The following is a 23,675-nucleotide window of genomic DNA, read 5'->3' as shown; positions in this document are numbered from 1 at the left end:
GATCAGTTTCTGGGAACTGATGGAATTATGAGTATTTGAAGAAGTAAACTAAATCGTTTGACGCTAAAGAACTCTGCTATGGATGCAAATTTTAGCTTTCTTTTGATTGACGAATCTGCACCTGCAAAATAATAATACCTAAGATTAAGGCCAAAAGCCTCACGCTCCCACGATGAATAGAGGGCTTTGGTCAAAGAATCTCTAATGCCAAAGTTAGAATTATGAAAAGAATGTGTTTGAGTGTTTATGGGAAGCAAAAAACCTTTTGAAGGGTAGCTTAAAGGTTCTTCGAATTTTGGAGATAAAATGGGTATTTATTAGAGAGAAGAGGAGTATAGGCCGACCCTCTAAGGTTTAGGGGTGGTCGGCCCTAGGCTTGTGTTTAAGTGGGAATATTCCAAATATTTGTGTAAATAAATATCTTGGAGTAATTAGGTAAATATCCTAAATAAATGTGATTAGGATTACTTACTTGAAAAACGTTTTCTCTGATTAGGAATGTATTTATGATGAGAATAAGGGATTATTCTTTCATAAATACCTTTGACTTTTGCCTACAGGTAGGGGCGCTTTGAGCAGTCATTGATCTCTACTTGCTTTACCTTAGCTGTGTGTGTTGAATAAGACTGCTCCCTGCTCATTTAATAAGGGCAATTTTGTCTTTCTTGAGAAATAATCCACGTTAGCTCCATAATTTTTTCGATTATTTTTGGCTCCATAAATTCCCCTCACACCTGCTAGGCTGCTCGTAGGAAAGGGCATGAGGTGTAAGAATCCAAAGCTGTAATGCAGTTATGTCCTAATTTTAGGTAGATTCCCTCTTTAATTTGGAATTTAAATTCTTCTAGGAAAGGATTGTAACTGCCACCAAAACCTATTTAAGTTTGGGTTAAGTAGGGGGTTAATAATTTGGAGTGCAATTAAAACCCCACAAGAAAGAGAGAAAACTAGAGGATATCTATTCCTCTCCCCTAGCAATCTTCTTCGCTTGCCTATGTAAAGAATTATGTTCTGTTGCTTTTCTTCTTCTCCAAGGTAAGAAAAAAAAAACCTTTTTCTTTTTTATTTTTAGGAGCCTTGGGGCTTGAATTTTGGCTCAGATGGGGGTGAGAAGGTAGGCAAAAAATGGCAGCTAGGCTGGTGCATGGCAATGTGATTGTCATGTGGCAGCTTGGCTGCTGCATGGCCTAGCTCAGCTAGCTGGGCCAGGTACGGCTCTGCTGAGCCGAAAAGGTCAATGTTGGGGTGCGTGGACCCCGTTTGGGTACTGGGCTCGGGCCTATGCAGCATGGGAGAAATGTGAGAGAGAGAGGGAGGTGCATGGGTGCCTGCCCACTTCCTGTTGGTTTGGGACGCAAGGGTCTGTTGGGCTGAGAGAGACAGGGGAGTCAACGTGGGCTAAGCTTCCTGTTGTTGGGTCGTAAAGGTTATGTCGTGGGGCCTGGTAGGGGATGTTGGGTTCTGTGGCTCTTTTTTCTTTTTCTTCTTCAAGCAGTCTTCTAATAATGTTTCCTTGCACTGTTGTAGGATTTTGGAACATGTATTCCTCGAGCCACAAGATTGATGAATTTTTTCCATCTGCTTGAGGACACGGAAACATATGCCAAGATTTTTGATGGCATAAACAAATTTATCGACTCTAGTTTGTTTACGAGGCATGAGGCTCAGTCGCGATAAGGTTCCCTGCTTGCTATGATGCAAAAATCTATGATCTTGGTAGCTGAGTACACTTGTATGGAATAGGATGATGCCAAGGCTGCTAGGGAGATAGCGGCAGCCATGGTAGCAGAGGCTTGCTCGGCTACAGATTAAATTAAAGAGTTGGAGTCTAAACTTGCCTTTTTGAAAGGATCTAACGTCTTTGCCCCCACTGCTCAGCAACTTGAGACCGCTAGCCAAAAGGTTAGTAACTTCAAGGCTTAGCTTGATGCGATTCGAGAGAAGCATGGCGTTGAAAAGACAGAGATTGAAGTCGAAGCTTTGCTACTGCAGGACCATGAGCGTGCCATTTCAGAATTTTGGTCTACTCGTGATGCCAAGGATGTGAAGATGCTCACCATGCAGAATGACGTGGTTCGACTCAAGAACGCTGCCATTAGACTTAAGTCCAATGAGGTAGAGTTGCAAGGAACGTTGTCTATCAAAGAGAACCTGAAAAATGAACTAAATGAGTTGCAGAGTGCTCCTACTGACTTGATAATAAGTAGCCGAAAAACAAGAAGTACAGTCTTGAGGTTGTCCTTGCCCAAGGTCAAGCTGACTTCTATAAGCTTGGCTATATAGATCATTTCCTTGGCATGTCATCTAACTACGCATTTTCTGATAAGGACCTCGAGCTTTTTGCTATTTCTTTTAAGAATCTACTTAAATTTTCCTTCAAGAGTGTCGTTGATGAAGAATGTGAGGATCAAGATACCCAGATATGTGCGACCAAAGGTGGTGCCACCCAGGTAGAGGTGGTTAATGACAGTGCTACCTAAGATAAGGCAGCTGTAGGTGAAGCGTGGGAGGTTAGTGCTGCTAAGAGTGATGCAGCTGTTGAAGATGTCCAAGTTGCTGAGGAGTAGTCTTTTTAGATAAACTTTAGGATATACTTTCTTTTTCTTTCCTACTTTGCTTTTTCCTTTGCTTGAACTCTGTTAGCCTTCATGCCAGTTTACCAATTTGCTAGAAATTAATAAACTGTTTTTCTTTGCTTTACTTCACCCTTATCTTTTTGCCTTGCTTTAAGCTTTTGTCGTAGAATGAACAATCAAGCAGATTGCTTTGAACAAAACAATCAAACTCATCTTCATTGCTTTAGACGCCAACTTCAGGTTGTTGGGTGCGAATCTTCGCTTGCTTGAGGTATCTTTTGAAGCTTCTAACTTGCTGGGCCGAATGACCTTTGTAGGTTCATCTTTCGTATTGGTGGTCCACTAGATCTTTAATCACAAGGTCATTAGCAAAGCGCACTACTTTTTAATAAGCAGGCGGGCTTGTATGACCTATGTGACCGCTGACCTAGGCTTAGGCTCTCTGCAAAGCTGTTCACCAGAAAGTCAGCAGCCAAGCGCCTTACTTACATAAGCAGTCAAGTCTGCATGACTGCTTGATTGTTAACTTTGATCTTCTAGGGCAGAACTCCTGAGCTTTATCTCGCGTTGTTGCCCCCTAACCATAGGCTGTTTTGCTGGTCATCTTTTCTCCAATTTTTTAATCTGCGTGGCCTGCATCATAACATACTAAAGATTGCTGGGACGCAAAATTCGCTAACCTTGAGTATCAAAAGTGTGTGGTTATATGGAATTTCATGGGCATTGGTTCAAAATAACTCTTTGCACTTTATGTAACCAATTTCGTAGGTTACGTAGCAACTAGCACATCACTTTAGGAATCAGTGTAAACCCAAAAGGTTGTTCTGAGCTAGGCAATGCATGTTCAAAGTAACCTATTAATGTTTACAAGATTGTATGGTTGTATAGGTTTGTACGGTTAACTGCTCGAAGGGTGTACCATAGGTAGTCTTCCAAAAATCGTAGGTTGCTCATTGAGTTGGCAACGGCTATAGGTTCCCAAGGATCTTCCAGAATCTGTAGGATGCTCGTTGAATTGGCAATGCCTTTAAGTTCTTAGGTACCTTCTAGAGATAGTAGGTTGCTTGTTGAATAGGCATCAGCTTTAGGTTCCCAGAGACCTTCCAGAGATAGTAGGATGCCCATTGAATTGGCAACGTCTTTAGGTTTCCAGGGATATGTAGAGATCACTCGTTGGTCACATACAAGATGCTCAGCTCCTTACGCTAGCTGGTCACATCAAGAATGCTCAACCGTGTGCACCCCATACGTGTAGCCGAAGCTAAAATTTTGTATCCTCGCAGAGATCACCTATGTATTACACTAGGGATGCTTAGCTGCGAATGCTAGCTGGTCACATCGCTGATGCTCAAAAGGAATGTTCTTTTAATGGGTAGAGGGAATACTATTCCATAACATGAAGATCGCTAGTTAGTCATATACAAAATGCTCAGTCGGGGTTGCCAGCAACTGGTCACATCAAGGATGCTTAATTGCAATCCATCTTCATGGGCAGCCATCCAAAGGGCAAGCTACGTAGTGTTCCTCCTCCATCTATGAGGCCCAAGTCCTAGCAGATCAAGCCAAAAGCCTAAAATCCTTCAAATCTAGCTAAGCCTTGAAAAAGACCATTGTGGCTACTTCTAGGGATGCCGATGCAAGCCATCGTGCTCTAGTTACACTAGGATAGCCTGACCTATCTACGTCTGGATATTCGGAGTGTATAGTTTACCCACTCTTGGAAGGAAAGCAAGGTTGGTCCTCGGGGGGGGGGCACAATTCTTGTGATAAGTCCCTAATTGGGCACGATCTTCAATGAGAGCATGAGTAAACAATTGTTGCAAATACGCGATTGAGCCAAGTGATGACTAACTTCGACAATCTTCATTGAAAAACAAGAGGAAGGAAATCAAACATAGCTGAAAAGTAGAAACTGCATAACAATATGATAGTCTTCGATTTGCGAGGTAGGGCTTGTCGAGTTGCTTAAGTCTTCGAGCTTTATTTTGTCCTAGTAGAGCTATGGGAAAAGTGGGAGGTTATACGTAGTACTTACGCAGGTTGTAGGCATTCCACAACTACCCTTGCCGCTTGCTCTACTGACTTTGTATGAACATTCCTAGATATGATTCATCTTTTTGCAGCCTTCTCTTTGGGCAATGATGAATGCTTTTCTTAGGACTAGATCTCCAGGCTAAAACTGCCGGATCTTTGCCCTTTTGTTGTAGCTAGAGAGGAGCTATTGCTGGTAGGTTGCAATACGGGTGATAACTTTCTCTCATTCCTCCTCTGGCAGATCTAGATTTGTTGCCATCTCATTTTTGTTCTACTCCAAAGTTGGCAGTATGGTGTTGATGCTCAGCGCGATGACATTGGGTGGGATGATTATTGCTTCTGAACCAAATGCCAAGGAGAAAAAAGTTTCATCCGTTGCTCGTCGCTTGGATGTGCGATATGCCCATAGGACATCGGGAAGTTCATCTGGTCATTACCTTAGGGATATCTAGGCGTAGACATGTGCTACTTGATACCATATTTCTGGAAGAACTTCGCCAAGTCTTTGCCTAAGAATTGTGGGCCATTGTCGGTGATGATAGATTGTGGGATGCCAAATCGGTAGATGATGTTCTTCCATATGAAGCGCTCTATGTTTGATTGAGCAATGGTGGTCATGGGCTCGTGTAATACCCTAGAAAATTTAAAATATATGAAAATGTAGAAAAATTATCAATAAATGGAAATGCCCCTCATTGATTAAACATAATTTTACGTGGATGCATTTTATCCTTATATATTTTATCGTATATCTTGACATATATGGATGAAGTTCGATCCTACGAGAGTGTAGGCGAAAATTGTTTATGAAACGGAGTTGTAATGAAGAAATTAGAGATGTTTTCGTTATTGGAAAAATAAATAAATAAATAAAAGAAATGGGGTTAAAAGCTGCCAGGTGGTAGCAAGAGAGAAGGGAAATGACGGATGCGGGAGAGAAAAGGAGGAGGGGAGAAGACCAATGGGCAGAGGAAGAAGGGAGAGAAATGAGGGAGGTGAGGGAGTAACGGATCCTTTTGGATCCGTGCAACCGACCCGACCCGGTTCCTTGTCCCGGTCTTATCTGCTCGGTCCGACCTTTGTTTGAGGTGGTTTAGGTTTCTATGGAAAGCTCTTGTTGAGCCCAACGTCTTTGTGGTGTTAGATTTCTAGATTTCTAACCCAAATTCACAAATCGAAGCCACAAAACCCACAGGTGTCCCGATGGTTTTATCTTTTTATTCAGTGAATCAGACAACGATTGCCATCGATGACTACCACCAAAAGACTCCCCTCAACCCCAGGGACAAGGCCCAAGCCTTGGATGAGGCGTCGGAGTTCGTTTTGGTGGCGAATCGACAGCTACCCAAATTGAGGGTTTCGGGGATTCGAGGGATTTTCCAACCACTTCCTGGCTGAATTAGACTTTGGCCTAGGTATGAAAGTTGTTCCTCTTATTGAACTCTACAACCTTGTAAAATTTGGTAATTTTTAGAGTTCGGCATAATTTGGAGTTTCTGTTCGTCAGAAATCGCTACGTGCGGCAGCGCGTGGACAGTGAGCCGACACTGCCTTTCGATATTCTAAATCTATATTTGATATGAAATTGGTGTCAATTGCTTGTTTGAACTTAGTTAGTGATTGTTAGTCACTTGAAACAACCCAAATTTAGTATTGTACTTGATTTCTTTAAAGAAAGAGATTTATTATGGTTAACAGCGTAGAGATTAACCATGATTTTAATTTTGGCCTATCACCGGATATTAGCTTCCAAATAAGAATTTTTGGGTTGTTATAGCTCAACTTCTACCCATTTGGTGAAGTAGTCAGTAGCCACCATCATCATGACCCTGCCTCCAGTAGCGGGCAGTTTGGGCCCTACTAGGTTGATTGGCCATGGGTTTGTTTGTGAGTAGAGATCGTTGGCAGGCAATGCAGGTGCAAGCTTGAAGTGTTAGCATCTGTCACACTTTTGAACAAATTCCTTAGCGTCTTGATGCACGGTGGGCCAGTAGTAGCCGGCGTTGAAGACCTTCTATGCTAAGGATCAACCTCATGCGTGGTTTCCACAAACTTCTTCATGGATCGAGATCATAACTTTTAAGTCATCAGGATAGCTTTAACTCCTAAGTGGTTTCCACAAGCTTATTCGTGGTTTCCACAATTAGTGCCAAAATTAGCTTTTTAATCCTCAGGTATCTTGTTTCTGCATCGAGGAGAGCATTAGAAGTGTAAAATACTAGCAGTTGGGCTCTTAGCTCTTTTTGTATAAGGGCAGAGATTATTGCTACATTTAAGACTGGCAAGTAGATGTATAATTTCTTGGCTGCTTCCGGCTTTGATAGTCAATTTGGGGGACATGGAACGAATCTTTTGGGTAAGCCTTGTTGAGGTTAGTGTAATCTACGCATACTCTCCACTTGCCCTTCTATTTCTTCATTACTAACACGACGTTGGCTAGCTATGTTGAATGTGCCATTTCCTTGATGAATCCGACTTCCAATAACTTATCTATCTCTGCCTCAATGATCGCTACTTGTTCTGGAATGAAGTGTATTCTCTTATGGATCACCAGTTTGGCAGCGGGGTTGATATATAGCTTGTGGCAGACTATCTTAGGATTAATAGCGGGCATTTCGGAAGGTGACCATGAAAATACATCAGGTTTTCCCTAAGGAAGGCTGTGAGTTTTCCTTTTCCTTCGGGCCTAGTCGTGAGCCGATTCTAGCCGTCTTCTCCGGCTGCTCAGAATCAAGAATGATGTATTCGTGTCCTCTATTAACTTCCATCTTTTTCTTCTGTCAATTTGCCATCCTGAACGGCATCATCATGATTCACCTGCTGTAGTTGCTATTTGGTAGTAGGCTCGTCCTTCTCAACCTTAGTAGCTCCTACAAGGGTGAAAGACTTCTTCTTTGACTCATTTAACATTTACATCGTGTATCGTTGAGATACGGCCTAGTCAAACTTGATATCTTTGACTCTTCATTTTGGGATACGAAATCAAATTTTCTGGTACTCAACGAAAGTTATGATGCCCAGTTTCACTAGCCAGGGCCTTCCTAGAATCTCGTTATAAGGAGATGGGTTGCTGATTATAATGAACATCAAGTGTTATGTTTCCAATAGAAGTTGAGGTGTATCCGTTGAATCCGATGAGTACCTCTGCTTGGTGTATTATTGTGTTTTCCAGGCCCATCTTCTAAATGACGGATAGCTGAAGTAGATTTACTGTGTTGTCATTCTCTACCATAACTTTGTTGACTATAGCGTGTGCTAGTTGAATGGACATTACTAGAGCATCGTCGAGTGGGAAGTCAACTCTCTCAGCTTTTTGCTCGATGAAACCAACAATAGATTTAGGTTTAGTGTAGGCAGCCCGAACCTGGGAGATTGTTATCTTCCTCTTCTTGGAGTTGTTTATGGCCCCCCAAGTATTCACTCAGCGAAGATGCTTTTGATTCTGATGGTCTTGGTAGACTGCTCATCGTTTTATCGCATTTACCTTCTTTCACCAGCTTCTCTAGGTATTCCTTCTAGGTATAACAAGTGTCGGTGTGTGACCAGGACCTCGGTGGAACGCGCAGTACTTGGTGTGATCTAGCTTAGAGATGTCTCATTTAGATTGTCTTGGCAGCTTGAATCAAGGCTCATTCTTGAGGTTGCAGAGGATCTGGTGAACCGGGATTGAGAACTTCGTATAGTTCTTGGTGGCTTGTCCTTTTCTTACTAGGGACTGGTTTCTACGCTTGGCCCCCTACCTGCTTCGACCGTTGGACTGCTTCTTGTCCACTTTCTTCTGGGCTGCCTCGAACTCCTTCTGAGGTTGCTCAGGGCCTTGATTGTTCGTCAGGCCTCTTCCTAAAGCTTATGCTTTTTTGCCAGTGTGAATAAGTCTGCTAGAGTCAGGTATTCTTTCATGATCAATTTTCCAAATAGGAGATGATCTGTTGGGAGTCCCTTTTGGAAGGCTGTGCTGGCGATCGAGTCATTGCAATCGACTATCTTCGCCTTGAACCTATTGACATAGTGGCGGAGTGACTCCTTTGGATTCTTCTTGATGTTGAAGAGATGATCAGACTTCTTCTTAATCGAGGGTTATGATGAGTACTCCTTAGTGAAAACTACGGAAAGCTCATCGAAACTCCAAATGGTCTGTGGAGATAGGGTATGGGGCTAATCTTGTTTCTCACCTTGCAAAGTAGTGGCGAATATCTTGCACATTAAGGTGTCGTTAGCCCTGTATAAGATCATCACGCTGCAGTAATGCTTTAAGTGTCTTTCCAGGTCTCCATCTCTCTTGAATAGGGTGAAATGTGGCATATTGAACTTACATGAAGGTTCCATTTGCTCAATCGCGTCTGTGAAAGGTAATCTACCCATATGTGCTATGTCCCTACGAAGGGCTTAGTTTGTGGTCTCGATGCGTTGAAATCCATGTAATCGTTCAGTCAGGAGCCTCTCTACTTCTTTCTGAATTTATCTATGTCCGGGTAGTAGGGCTTCCGACTACCCCCGATCATGACCTGTTGGTCTCGGCTGCTCTTCCCTATGCTCGACTCTTTTATGTCGCGGCTGCTATGCATGTAGTACGTTCCTGGCAGGCAAGCGGATTACTCGTAGGCTACTGGTTGAACTTGAGTCGGATTGTGCGATTGTTTTTCCTTGTCCATCATGCTACCTACTTTGATGTGAGGTGGAGGATGCTCCTTCTGGCCTAGTTGTGAATGTATGCTCATCCGAGTTGATTATTAGAGTGGCCCCAACCATGAATGTATGCTCTTATGAGGGCCTAACCAAGAGTGCATGCCCCTCATCACTCTAAGATGAGAGTCTACGCTAAATGGCTGGTCAAGAGGCTGCTTGCTGGGATGCCGTTTGTGAGAAATGTCATCGCCTACCTTTGTCCTACTTCTAGACAGCTCATCCGGGGCAAGCTGTATCTCGGTGCGCTGTAGGAGCTGACTCACCAAGGTAGTCTATTATGCAATAGCGCTTGTCAGTTCAAGGACCTGTCGGGATAAGTGTTGTTCATCATTTGGAGTAGAAGAACTAGGATGGTAGATGTTTGCTTGAGTTGTGGAAGTGTTGTGGGTCATATCTGCAGTAAGGTAGGGTGAAAATACCCTTAGTTCAACCATCGATCTTGGGATCTGGATCTGGGTTGGTTGAACTGCCAAGCTGGACTGTCTGGAGGGCTGCAAGAGCAGGTCGAGCGCATGGGTGCTAGGCCACCTAGGTTGGCATGGCTTGGACTGCCTCGGTCTAAGCAGTTCGTGTCCAAGTGAAAGTGGTAGAAGCCAAAGGCTGCCCTATAGGTCATTACAATGGTGGTTGCCACTGCTATCATGGCCATGGTACCTCGTGGTGGCAAAAGGTGCAGTCTTTACCGTGGTAAGCCTCGAGGGTGACGGCGTGGAGCCACGTTGTCTCCATTGGTTGGTCCATGTCCTTCAACGTATGAGGTCTTATTGGTTGTAGTTTCTGAATTTTCTGCCATTGTAGTCATGGATCTACGAATAAAGGAAGATGAAAGCGAGAGTCTTCGGATCAGAGCTCTTAATGAAATCACCAATTTGTGAATGCAAATTTCCGTCTTCCTTTGATTGACAAATTTGCACCTGCAAAATAATAACAACTAAGATTAAAGCCAAAAACCTCAGGCGCTCACAATGAAGGGGGGCTTTGGCCGAAGAATCTCCAATGCCAAAGTTAGAATTCTGAAATGAATGTATTTAAGTATTCGTGGAAAGCAAAAGGCCTCTTTAGGGGTAGCTAAAGCTTCTCTGAATTTTTGAGATAAAGTGGGTATTTATAGGAGATAAGAGGAGTATGGATTGGCCCTCTAGGGTTTAGGGGTGGCCAACCCTAGGCTTGTGTTTAAGTGGGAATATTCCAAAATATTTGTGTAAATAAATATCTTGGAGTAATTAGGTAAATATTCAAAATAAATGTGATTATAATTACTTACTTAAAAGAGATTTTCTCTTATAAGGAATATATTTATGATAAGAATAATGAATTATTCTATCATAAATACCTTTGACATTTCCTACGGCCAAGGGTGCCTTGAGCAATCATTGATTTCTGCCTCCTCTACCTCACCTGCGCGTCGTTAATGAGACTGCTCCCTGCTCATTTGATAGGGACAATTTTGTCTTTCTTGAGAAATAATCCATATATCAGCTTTAAGATTTTTAAAATTATTTTTTGCTCCACATTTGTGACAAAGTTCAGGAAAAAGCACTAGTTTTGACAAACTAGAGGGCGTTTTGATCGGAGAGAGAAGGGCAAGTTTCTAAACTTCTAAATGTGAGGGGGGTTGCAATTTATAGGTTTCTCATCGAATAGGGAAGGTGGCAAGCAACTCATTAGTTGAATTGGATTGCTACTTTACTTGGATTCGTGCAATCCAGATAACCTCCCAGTTGCATGTTCACTTCTCTCCTAGTCTGGCAATCCTTAACCGTTGTAATAAAAGGTAAAGGGATTTTTCATCAATTGCAAAAGTCAGATTTTAGTTTTTCAAAAGGTCTGATTTTTAGTTTTTAAGTTTTTCATAAGGGAATTATTATTAACACTTCAAAAATCTCATTCTACATTCCAAACTTTGTATATTAGGAAAGAAAAATACACTTGTGAGGATTGTAAAATGGGATTTTTAGAGTGCCAATAACACTTCCCTTTCAAAACTCAAAAGTCTTATTTTAGTTTTTTTTTTAGTTCTTTAGATGTTTGATATTTGCTCTCTATTTTTTCGCTTCTTATTTAACCAAATCCAAATGTATATAATCTCATATTGGATAATACTTACATCCCGTATTTGCAAATGCTATATCTTGACCAAATGATTAAATATCGGAACTATTCAATCTATTAATCTTCATTTGAAGATCACTACTACAAGAAATCATTCGAATTCGAGAGCGTTTAATCATCCAAACATATCAAATAAATGTTCATTATGAATAAATGAACGGTTCATCATGACTAAATGATTTTCAATTGAAATGTTATTTTTTGGGTGATCTTCAAATGAAAATTAAGAAATGGAACATTTCCAATTATAAAATTTGTACGATCAAGATACGTTATTCGCAAGGAGGAAATGAGCTCATCCCAATGGAGGACATACTAATATTATCATTTCATATTACAGTAGCCCCAACATGAGGATTTTCATTTTTAATAATACTTTAGGGTCGTGTTTGTTTACCTTCACTAGGCCTTACTGGACTAGACTAGACTAAAAGCTAGTGTAGTCCAGTGTTTGTTTGCAAGAGGGACTAAGTTTAATGAGACTAGGTAGGATTCGCTCTGACTAAGGAGCGGATTGTTAAGACCCTCTCCTCTTCGCTTCGCCCCTACCTAGTCCCCACTTCTCTCTTTCTTTATGCATTTCCTCTCTCTCTCTCTGCTTGAAGCTTTAGAAGTTCATGGTGGCTAGGCTACTTGGCATCATTGATCAAAGATGATGACCCAAATTCTTCCACCACCGACATCAGCCATGGTGGCTGGACAACAACAGCCTTGTTGCTCATGGTGACCCATATTTGCTCAGAGATTGTGACCTGGGATTTTGAAATTAAAAAGTTTTGGGTGCAAAGGGTTGGGTTGAAAACATAGTTAGGGAAATTTCGTGCAAAGGATTGGTGCAAGATTGAAAACTTTAGCAACGGGTGAAGAGAATTTGAGTGATTTTTCTTGCACAACTATGATTTGTCCAGAAAATACAGGTATTAAATATGAAAAATAATAGAAAAATAAATACAAAGGGAGGGAGGGGAGAGGGGACACTGGTACAGAAGTAAAACCGGAGAAAATATTGAGGGGAAGAAGACTGGTACAAAGAAAAGGAGGGACAAAAATGGGAGAAAAAAGGGAATAGGGAGGGAGTGGCGGAGAAAAAGATGAATGAAGAGATTGGAGAGGAAGATGGTTCTAGAAAAATAGGGAAAAAGATAAAGTAATACAAAATATTAATTGATATATTAAATTAAAAATAAAATATTAATAAATATAGATTAAATAATATAATATTATAGTTCTACTTCTTAGTCCGACACTGCACCAAACGTTTCACTAAGTCAGTCCAGCTTAGTTTAGTCTAAACCAATCCAATTTAGTTCCTGAAACTAATCCAGTCTTAGACAGTCCGGTATTGTTTCACACATAAGAGTGTAATGGTACAACACGTCTTATGTTTTTTTTTAATAAGATGAAAACATTAGTGGTTAGATGTAGGCCTAGCAAATGGGTCGTGTCTATGGTGTTCGTGTTGTTTTCGTGTAACACCTGTTATCTTAACGAGTCGTTTTGTGTCACACCCGTTATCTTAACGGGTTCTTAACAGGTTAGGTCACTTTACCCGTTATGACCCGTTAAGAAAAATATATTTATTTTCTTAAATTTGCACATACCACACATTGCCACATAAATATTACTTCAAAACATTAAAACACATTTGTCGTTTAAGTACTATATCTACACTCGAAAATAAGAGCCTAATAAAAAAGCATCCATACACTACTAGTCTATTACAAAATATTTGCAAAATGAAAAAGTTTTTGTTTTCAAGGTTGTGAAGCCTTTCTCAAAAATTTAAACCTTGCCAATGGAACTCAAAGCTTGCTTGTTATTTCTTTTACAAAATCCTCAATTTTCATCGATCATCATGAGGAAATTGTATTGGAACTTTAGCTTGATCTATTGCCTTCAAGAGTTATGTTGATGATGATTTCAGTAAGGTTTTCCACGTCAGAACTCTCTTCCGCATAAACTAAATATAGAAAAACCAAACATTGAAAACCATTCAAATTATGTGAAGTTTACCAAAGTAATTATGAAAAGAAATAAAACAATAGTATTATACCATATAAAAATATATTAGCCTCCAACCTAATGCACAATGGATAGCTGAGATTAAATCTCAACCGATCCAATGGTCACCAATTTTTTAAATTTAATTTAATATAGATATATATATATATATATAATTATTATAGTTTTTAGAGGTATAAAATTGTTAAATTAATATATATAATTATTATAGTACTTTTTTTAAGGTTATAAAATTATAAAATTAATATTTTGCTTATCGTATATCGTGTTACCCACATGTATACCTGAACCAACCCGTTATCTTAACAAGTGCTTATCGAGTTACCCAATTCGTTATTGTATCGATCCGAACACCTGTTAATTTCGTGTCGTGTTGGGCTATCGGATCATATCAGGAATTGCCAGGCGGCGTTGAACCCACACATTAGATTAGGAAGCTGGCGGGGTTAAAGCCACACGTCTTGTGTTTTTGTTACCCATAAATATATATTTCCAACAATGTGTTGTGTTACTGTCTCCATTCTTAAGCCCTTTATATTTTGTGTTTCTTCATCAAATTGGTTTACTCTTTCAAGATTCTAAAGATCCGTTTCATAACCATTTCGTTTGCAATTCGTATTCACTTTTTTTCTCTAATAACTTGTTCAATAGATAGTTTTCGTTCTCATTTTTCTACATTCCTTTCTCATTCACCAATTCTACTTCACAAAAATATACACTACTTTTTTGGGATATATCTTGTAACAGCCCTTTATGCAAAGGGATTCCCAGTGTGGGGCCCACTCCACATTGAACTTTAACAATTCGAACCGTCTATTTTTTAAGTCTCGATTCATAGACCATCCTTGCAAAAATTCAATTCAATCCGAAACCATTTGTCTATTTAACCATCAAGAAAATTTCATTATTTCTTATACAACAAAATACTCGTTAATTTCTTTGAACTCAATCAAATGTCTCAAATTTTGTAAGGATGATCTATGAGATGCAACTTGAAAATAAACGGTTCGGATCGTTAAAATTTGATATGATTTAGACTCTACAACTAATCCTCATCTTTATAAAAAAAAATGGAAATCCCCTTAAGAGTTTCCTAACTTGTAATTTTCTACCTTTTTTGCTTATGTAAATGAACAAAAGCACAAACACCCCAACATATTTTCACTTCAACCTTTCAAATTTCCAATCTATTCGAACCCCAAATCACGAAAGCCCCTTTAGGCCTCTGTCCAAATAAGAGAAATTTCCGACACCGGGAAAAAACCGATTCATCGGCAACTAGATTTCTTGCTTACTAGTACTTCTGTAAACAAATTTGAAACAGCACACCGAACACAATATAGCTCAACTGTTGAGAACAGAAGCGAAACTTAGAATATTAGGTTCTGAGGAAAATAATCCGCATTACAGTCACGAACAAACATTACAATATTAGGCCGACTTTCCCTGAATCAAATACCTATAGTAAGTACCAGATTCAGACCAGCTTTGTAGTTTATGCAGATCCTTTTCTGATAGTCAATGGAGGTAGTAGAAATCATCTCGCTTTTGCTTAACCTCCCTTCAACATATGATTGCTGAGGTGGATAATGTATAACCATTTTCTTCAAATTCTGAGCATGCTCCAGAATATACCTTGCAAACTCCATTCCATTGTACCCGTTGGAAAGCTCTATTTTTACCTCCTCGAGACGATGAACAAAGTCCAAGTTTTGGGATTTCCAATATTTCCTATTAAACTTGCACGACTGGAAAGGCAACAACCAAATCAAGTAAATTTGTTTAGTAACATACCAAAAATAAAAAAAATTACTTCCCAAATAAAAGGAATATTTCCAGCACTGCACTACCAACACAGGATACATCTTAAGAAGATGAGGGTTATACATTGCTCTTGTCTAGGAATAATGGCTTTAACATCTCTGCCTTAGAATTCTAGAAATTTCAGATCGTATAAGATTTTCTGTTGCGTTGTGTGTATGTGTATGGCAGAGAGAGAGAGAGGGGGAGAGAGACATTTAACTTACTTTTGAGCCAAAGAATCGAGGGTAAGAGTTTATGTGCAAAGTTTTCAAGTTAGGCATTCCTCTCAAAAGAGAGACCATAGCTGGGACAAGGTCATCAAACACGCCCCCAGCATGCAAGCTCAAGTAAGAAATATCATCGAACTGTAGTTGCATGGAACCTTCCCTGAACAGTGCCTGCATTATTTTAAATATTAAATCAATTTCTTATATGGAAAAGTATGTGTACACAAATACCCTATGAGAAAAAGGTAATAAAGTTAAGCCTAACGAAAAATATTTCCAGTATGTGTACACAAACACCCTATGAGAAAAATGTAATAAAGTTGAGCGTTATGAAAAATATTTCCAGTATCTATATACATAGTCAGTAATTCCTCAAAAGTTAAAACCATGATCGTGCTTCTTAGTTTGCCAACTTCATATGTCTAACCAATGTCTTTATAGTTCCTGTAATGTTTACGTCTTTTAAACAACAACTCCAGCACCAATATAATTTGGTTCCATACAACTAGAAAGAAATTTTAAAGTTTAAGAAGCAAAAATCAGGCATCCGTATTATTAGTATGACATGGCCTCATACCAAGAGATTGTAAAGATTCCAGAAAGATAAACATACATAAGTTCATATTGCAAAACATCCTGAATTTCTAAGGATACTTATCTTTACCTGTGTGGTATCTTCACTTAGAATAAGAGCTTTAACCTTGCGGATGCTGCACAGAACCTCAAATATTTTGTCAAAGTCATAGTCATCTTTCTTACGCTTCAGAAAAATCTCAGCTTTTTCTAAACACATTAATTTCCCAAGATTATGGTAATTCAATATACTTCCGATCCATGTCAAATACTTCAGATTTGGAGCAAAAATATTCATTGACTTGCTGCTGCTGTCCAAATTATAAAACTCTATATGTATATCTATAAGCTTCTCACATGAAATGTTAAGATGGCATAAGCGAATGCCACGTAAAGAGGAACCCACCAAACTAAATGATTCCAAAGATGAGCTTTCAATGGTGATATTTTCTATTGAAACATAACTAAGCTGCAATTTCTTAATGCATTTGCAGGAACTTGAGATCCATTTGCAAAACCCTTCATCCATCGTAACACTTTTTAACGTTAAGCATTGGAGATTACTTGAGCAAGTAAATGAGGGCGCTTTAAGAATTGTATCCACATACACCAATAGTGACCTCAAAGATCCACAAAGAAAGATGCAAGCTGGGAGTTCTAATGTCCAGGTGTATGCTTGCCATTCAATGCAAAATCAAGCTCTTCGACATTACACTTTGCCGCAATATGGATCCACCTGATCATACGAAAAATCTTGTTGGCGAGGCCTGAACTGATACACCAACTAACAGAAAGGCGTTGTATCTTATTATCCCCACGATGAAGCAAGAATCTATCAAAAGAGTTCAGTAAGTTCAAATGCTTCTGCTTGTTTCCTGAGTCTGGTGAACAAATTACCAATGAAGGGGTAGAAAGAAAGAGCTCTCTGCATCTTTTGGAAACGCTACCCACTCGAATGAGTTCCTTAAAATTGAGGAATGCTAGAATTTGATGAGCCACTTCATCTGGAAGATTACTTAATCTATCTATTATATAGTTGGGACAAGTTCCTTGAGCTTGAGAACTTTCAGTAGCGAAAAGCTTATGTTTGTGTTCCATGATACTTGGTTGCTCTTCTACAACGATTAACATGAAAACAAAGTTATGTAAATATACATATCATTAACAGCATCAAGCCAAAGACCTACACATACCATTTTCTAAACTAAGGACCCAGTAATTATTTCATATCAAGTTTTTAGTTTGCACTTTTTGGTTAGATATAAAGAGCAAATACAAGCGATAAAGCAGGATCGAATAAGGATAGAGGATGGGTGGTGTTGAGAAGGATGTGGTCCTGTGGAAGAAAGGTACACAATATGAAAACCAAAAACCAAAAACTGAATACAATTTCAAGTAGGCTTGATTTTCTAGTTTTTTGTCATTTGATAACCATTTCATTTCTAGTTTTTAGTTTTCACTCTTTTGTTAGGAATACGGGAGAAAAGAGGGATGAGCAAAGTTGGAGAAAGGGTGATGGAAAGGAAGCAGAACAAATGTACATTGAAGAGTACACAAAGAAAACTAAAAACTATTTCATTAAACTTTCGTTTCTAGTTTTCCTTTTCCTACGTTCTCTTATATTCCTCCCTCCTCCTCCTCGTTCCTCCGTATACATTCCCTCTATCTCAAACATTTGACACAACGAAAACTAAAAACTAAAACGAAATGGCTATCGAACAGGCCGAAATAATAATCAAACGGACCCTTAAAAAATTGTGCAAAAACTACAACTTGGTAAGGCATTTTCTGCAACTAATTCTTATGGGTGTCCTGTTGGTTAACAGAACCAGACAGTTGACAGATTACAGAGAGCTGTAAAAGAAAATAAAACAATTATATATGCATAAAACTAAAGGGGTCCCTCTAAATTCCTATAAATTGAGTCTGAAATCTTCAAATGTTGCCAATCACCAAACCAAAAATTGAACATAAAATTGAAGAAAAACAAATAAGAAAATATCAGTAGCGAAGGGCTTACCCAAAACTTCCTTCAACGCGACAGGCCTCTGTCTGCTCCAACTCTCATAGGCCGGCACACACAAGAATCCTGGTCGGAGAGGGATGCCAAGGGTTTTTGAAGGTTAGGGGAAACGAGGTAAGAGCGGGTTGGAGTTTTTCTTCTCCTTTTGGCTCAAGCCTCTAGGTAAAGCCGAATTTGAAAAGCCACAAAAAAATAAATAAGACTCGTTTGAAAAGTATATTTTAAATGATTTAAAACGAGATGTTATAAATTTGAGAGTTTTTTTTTTTTTTTTTTTCCCAAAAAATAGATTTTGTTGGATTACGTTAGATTAGCCATCATGTAAGGACCTTAACATATTTCTACCACTTTGATAAGGGGACGCTTGCTAAATTTGAGAGTTTATATGGTACTTTAATCTTTTTAAATGTTTTCTTCTTCATCTGATATGTCAAATTAAATTAATATTTATTCCATTATTTACTTTTCATAACTATAACAAATATTCTTAGAATAAAAAACAGTAATAAAAATGATACCTCATACTCTTTTCTTCTCTAAAATCCTCCAAATAATATCTCTTGAGGACCTATCATACGCTTTTTTCAAATATATAAAGACCATGTACAAATCCTTTTTCATATCTCTTTATCTTTCCATCGATCGTCGTAAGAGATGAATTGCTTCCATGGTTGAGCGGCCAGGCATGAACCAGAATTGATTGTCTGAGACCCGTCTCTTGCCCCAATCTGTGCTCAATTACTTTCTCTCAAAGCTTCATTGTATGACTCATTAACTTAATACCCCTATAGTTCATGTAATTTTGCACGTCGCCCTTATTCTTGTAGATAGGCACATAAGTGCTTTTTCGCCACTCATTTGGTATCTTCTTCTTTTTCAAAATCTTATTGAAAAGGTTTGCAAGTCATGCTACACCCTCTCCCAAGACATTCCACATTTCGATTGGTATATCATATAGGCTCACTGCTTTTCTATGCTTCATCTTTTTCAAAGCTATAACCACTTCTTCCTTTTGATTCGGTGGTAGATGGAGTAATTTTTACACTCTTCTGAGTTACTCAACTCTCCAAAGAAGTACTCCCTTCATGTCCTTTATTGAAAAGATTATGAAAATACCCTCTCTATCTATCTTTAATCCCGTTCTCTGTAAATAGGACATTTCCATTCTCATTATTGATGCTCCTTACTTGGTTCAAGTCTCTTATCTTCCTTTCCCTAGCTCTAGCTAGTTTATAGATATCTAACTCTCCTTCTTTGGTATCAAATCGCTTATACATATCGTCAAAAGCTACTAGCTTCACTTCTCTCACGACTTTCTTCGCCTCATTCTTTGTTATTTTATACTTTCACATTTTTCTTTGTTATATCCTTGTATAAGGCTTTACAACATTTCTTCTTAGCCTTAACTTTTGTCTGTACCTTCACCTTCCACCAAACCTTTTGATGTGGAGCGAAACCCTTGGACTCTCTTAATACCCATTTTACCACTTTTTGGATACAACTAACCATGGAATCCCACATTTGGCTAGCATACCCCTCTGTATCTCAAACACATTGGGTGAGTACCTTCTTTTCGAAACAGAATTGTTTTTCTCCTTTTAGATTCCACCATCCAGTCCTTAGTCCTTGGACACTTCAAGGTCTTGTTCTTTATTTTATCTCTTTTTATATGTACATCCATCACCAACAAGCAATGTTGGTTAGCCAAGCTCTCTCCCGGTATAACTTTGCAATTCTTACAAGTTATGCGATCCTCCTTCCTTGTTAAAAGGAAAGCTATTTGTGTTTTCGATGACCCACTCTTGCAAGTGCTCACATGCTCTTCTCTCTTCTTAAAGAAAGTGTTGGCTAAAAAGACATCGTATGCCATTGCAAAATCCAAGATGACTTTCCCATCCTCATTTCTCTCCCCAAAACCATGGCCACCATGAATACCTCTGTAGTTGTCTCTCCCCTTGCCCACATGTCCATTAAATCTCCTCTTATAAATAACTTCTCCATTTGAAAGATCCCTTGAACCAATTCTCCAAGATCTTCCTAAAATTTCTCCTACAAACTCATATCCAATCCAGCTTAAGGTGCATACACACTAATCACATTGACAAGTTCTTGTCCTATCACAATCTTAATTGCTATAATTCTATCCCCAACCCTCTTAACATCTACAATATTTTATGTTAGGATCTTGTCTATGATGATGCCAAACCATTCCTCGTACTGTTTGTCTCAAATACCGAAGCTTCAGACCTAAATTTTCGAGATCCTTTGCCTTAAGACCAACCCACTTAGTTTCTTGGAGGCACATAATACTAATCCTTCTTCTCACCATAACTTCTACTACTTCCATATATTTCCCTTTAAGATTCCTATAATCCATGTTCCTAAACACATTCTACTCTCTTGAACCCTACCCTCCTGTCCTAACATGTTTACCCTTCCCTGTCTAGTAAGGCCAAAATACTTGTTTTGCATGTCCTAGATAAAGTTGATGTGAGCATATGCTTCCAAACAACTTTTAGTGAGTCGCCCAAAAAGAAGTTTCTACGGCCCCCTTGCCCTACTTAAAAATGTATCCGGGTGTTGATGGAGATATAGCAACCCTTACTTACTTATCACTGTAATCGAGCCACACAACGTGCCACTTACGAATGACGACCTAACTTTAGTGCAATTTCGTTTAAGATTCATTATAAAAAATTAGCTAATATATTGTTACATTTATTTATTATTAGGCCGCGTCGTGCACACGTGTCATGATCCCTGCATAAGGCATTATTGTACGACAATGCTTTATAATTGACGTAGAACATTAGTGAATACACGAAATGCCAGACGACGAACACTGGAAGACAAACTATACTTTACATCAAATTTATTCAAATTGTAGGCCCTTTAAACATCATCCTTTTCATGATCCAACAGCACCCAAGAGCCATCATCCATTTGAACCATAGACTTGTTCTTCTCAGTCCACCAATTAACAATTACATTATATTCATCCTTTAGACCATCCAACTTTTTGTTTACTAATGCAATATCACGGTTGATTACCAATTGAAAACCATTTCGCCCTTGTGTTCCTGCAACTCCATGTAAGTAAATCTCCAAACGGTGCGCGTCTTTTTTTGCATTCTTCAAATAGGGCGACTTAAGAGTGTCAATTTTCAGCTCTTTTCCAACATCAACATACTTTTCTAACGGTGGTAAATAAGGGACTATATCGTAGCTATTTGTGACTCGCAAAACGTGAAGATTGTGAAGACTTGAGAATACGTTGTGGAAACCTTGATCTCCAAGACGAGGGCTAGCAAACACAATGGATGTAACAAGACAGGCTTTGTCTGGACGGTCTGTAGGTTTGTTGTACCCATTACAAACTATGTCTGTAGCATTTAAAATTGCAAATGCACCGCCCATGCTGTGGCCACAAACAGTTATGCTGATTTCCTCATCCTTGTATCGATCCACCACTTCTTTAATTGCAGTTAAAACCTACAAAGTAATTTTGGAATGCAATCAGAATAAGAACCGATATAACGATAACAAAAGCGTTGTAACAACAGTAAACTCAGTATAACAGTCGACACTATAACAATTTTATCTAACGATATAACAAAAAACAATATGATAAAACATGAACTAACAACTGATATAAACAAATTTGTGTAATATATACGAAAGTAACGTATCACAGCAAAGCAGAACAATAGTATTAAACGAGAGTTGCGAATATTGATGATTTGACAGTACATATGAAGAGAAAGAGGCTTGCATATTGTTATAATGTCCTCTATAAACAGAATTTCATCATGTACTCGAGTGCTTGTAGTTCGTTAGATGGTGTCTACAATCCATTATCCTATCGTATTTTGTTTCTAGATGTGCAAATTACAATTTTCATACCAAGAGATGTCGTATGTGTGTGTATATGTGCAATAAAAGTTGAAACTAAGTATTGATCCAATAAATTATCATGCCATGAAATTTAAATTTAAAAGTTATTCCAATGAACTTGCATGCTAACAGATGCAAGAACCAAAGAAATAAGAAATCAAATTACAAGTGCTCCATTGATATAGAATCCTACGATATATCGGTGATGAGTAGTAAAGTCTTGTGCTATGAACGCATAAGCAGGTAAAGAGTACATGTGTTGAGCAACCATGGACTTAATAACCCCATAAATACAAAAATACAAATAAAAAAAAGTTACCTGTGCTCTACAACTAGTTTTACTGTATGGAGATTCAGGGTCGGCAGAATTGTAATAGGAATGAAAACCATGGTGCACCTTAGGATCATACTTGTCTCCCAGAATATCAGAAGCTGACACTAAATCGAACAGTAAGTCAACACCCCACTCTGCATCCAGTTCAGTTCCTCTCCATGTAACCAAAATGTCCCTCCTCCCTAACACCTCCTTTCCCTCATCCGTTGTTACCGCCACATAACCTAACCAGATCGATTTCCCGGGTAAAAATTCTGTTGCTGCATATATATATTTATTCACAGTGTACTTGTATGGATTAGAATTCTCCAATCCCACCTTAGAGAACAAATGTGTCTTTGTGTAACGGGGAAGTCCACAATTCTTCGATCTTGGATCGCTGATGAAGGAGTCGCCAATGGTGGCAACTCTTTCGCCATAGTGAAGGATACAGCGACGGAGATCAATGTCGAGAGGGTCAAGTAGACCCTCCCAATCAGTTTCGCCACCAAGAAGCCTCCACCTTGTTGCTATGGTATCCATGATCTCCTTCTCTCTTGCCTAACAGACTAACTCAAAATCGATTGATATTTTAATTGCTTAATTATAGCCAACTTGGAATTAGGATTGATATTCTTGCACGCTTAACCAACTCTAAGGAATTGGTTATGCATGCTTGTGTCATGGCTCCTGTACTATCCGTGATCCAACCTCATACTTCACGATACATTTTTGCTTATGTTTTTCATACTCTTATATATAAAAAATTTCTAAGTTATTAGGTTAGTGTGGCCACTCAGTATTACGGTCTAGTGGTATTCCTCTTCAATTATAAGTGAGAGGTTATAAGTTTGATTTTCGTCACCTTGTGAGACTTATTAGCCCACTCCCCCAAAATAATATCATTTGTTAAAAAAAACAAAAACAAAAAGTAGGCCATTGTGATTTTTGTTTTCCTTCCAAAACAATGACTGACGTAAGGAGTTTATTACTTATTTGGTTAAGATCACTCACCCTTACATTTGATGTAACCTCTCATCCCCAGTATTTTGCGTATAAAAGAAAAGTAAAAACAATGATTGGTAAATATAAACAGACACACACGTATTCATCTATTTTGTTTTTACATTTATGAAATGCCAATAACAGCTCTCATGCAAGCATTGAGAATTAAAAACTAAAAGAAATTATATAACATTGTAGACCAACTAGGCTAAACTAAAAGGGCAACCCTAAGCCAATAAGGCTCTCCACTTTGCTACGGTCCAAGAGAATGTCTATCGTACGCAACCTTACGCTTGCTTGGCAAATAAGCTATTTTCACAACTCAAACCCATGACCTTTCAATCACAAATGAGCAACATTTCCATTGTGTCAAAGCTCCCTCCCACCAATTGGGCTAACACTAAGAG

General features: G+C 38.8%; 2 protein-coding genes across 2 annotated transcripts; both read right to left on the bottom strand.

Annotated features, from left to right (window-relative positions):
• Nucleotides 1–14,685: 14,685 nt before the first annotated feature.
• LOC103939576 (putative F-box/FBD/LRR-repeat protein At4g03220) lies at nucleotides 14,686–18,244 on the bottom strand. The gene is given in 6 exon segments (XM_048579914.1): nucleotides 14,686–14,938; nucleotides 14,941–15,178; nucleotides 15,458–15,631; nucleotides 16,125–16,696; nucleotides 16,699–17,148; nucleotides 18,054–18,244. Coding segments are annotated over 5 exon segments (1,494 nt in total). The 5' UTR covers nucleotides 17,132–17,148; nucleotides 18,054–18,244; the 3' UTR covers nucleotides 14,686–14,861.
• A 2,662-nt stretch (nucleotides 18,245–20,906) lies between these two features.
• LOC103926624 (phospholipase A1-IIgamma-like) lies at nucleotides 20,907–23,113 on the bottom strand. The gene is made up of 2 exons (XM_009335431.2): nucleotides 22,270–23,113; nucleotides 20,907–21,548 (listed from the first exon to the last, which is right to left on the bottom strand). The coding sequence occupies exons 1-2, from the start codon at nucleotides 22,804–22,806 to the stop codon at nucleotides 20,949–20,951; spliced, it is 1,137 nt and encodes a 378-aa protein (XP_009333706.2). The 5' UTR covers nucleotides 22,807–23,113; the 3' UTR covers nucleotides 20,907–20,948.
• Between the last annotated feature and the right edge of the window lie 562 nt (nucleotides 23,114–23,675).

The sequence above is a fragment of a genome, unplaced genomic scaffold (genome assembly GCF_019419815.1).
Source record: "Pyrus x bretschneideri cultivar Hongxiangsu unplaced genomic scaffold, Pyrus_bretschneideri_v1 Contig14, whole genome shotgun sequence".
NCBI classification, from domain to species: Eukaryota; Viridiplantae; Streptophyta; class Magnoliopsida; order Rosales; family Rosaceae; genus Pyrus; species Pyrus x bretschneideri.
Note: the sequence above shows the minus strand (reverse complement) of the source record. Positions and strands in the feature narration are given on the sequence as shown.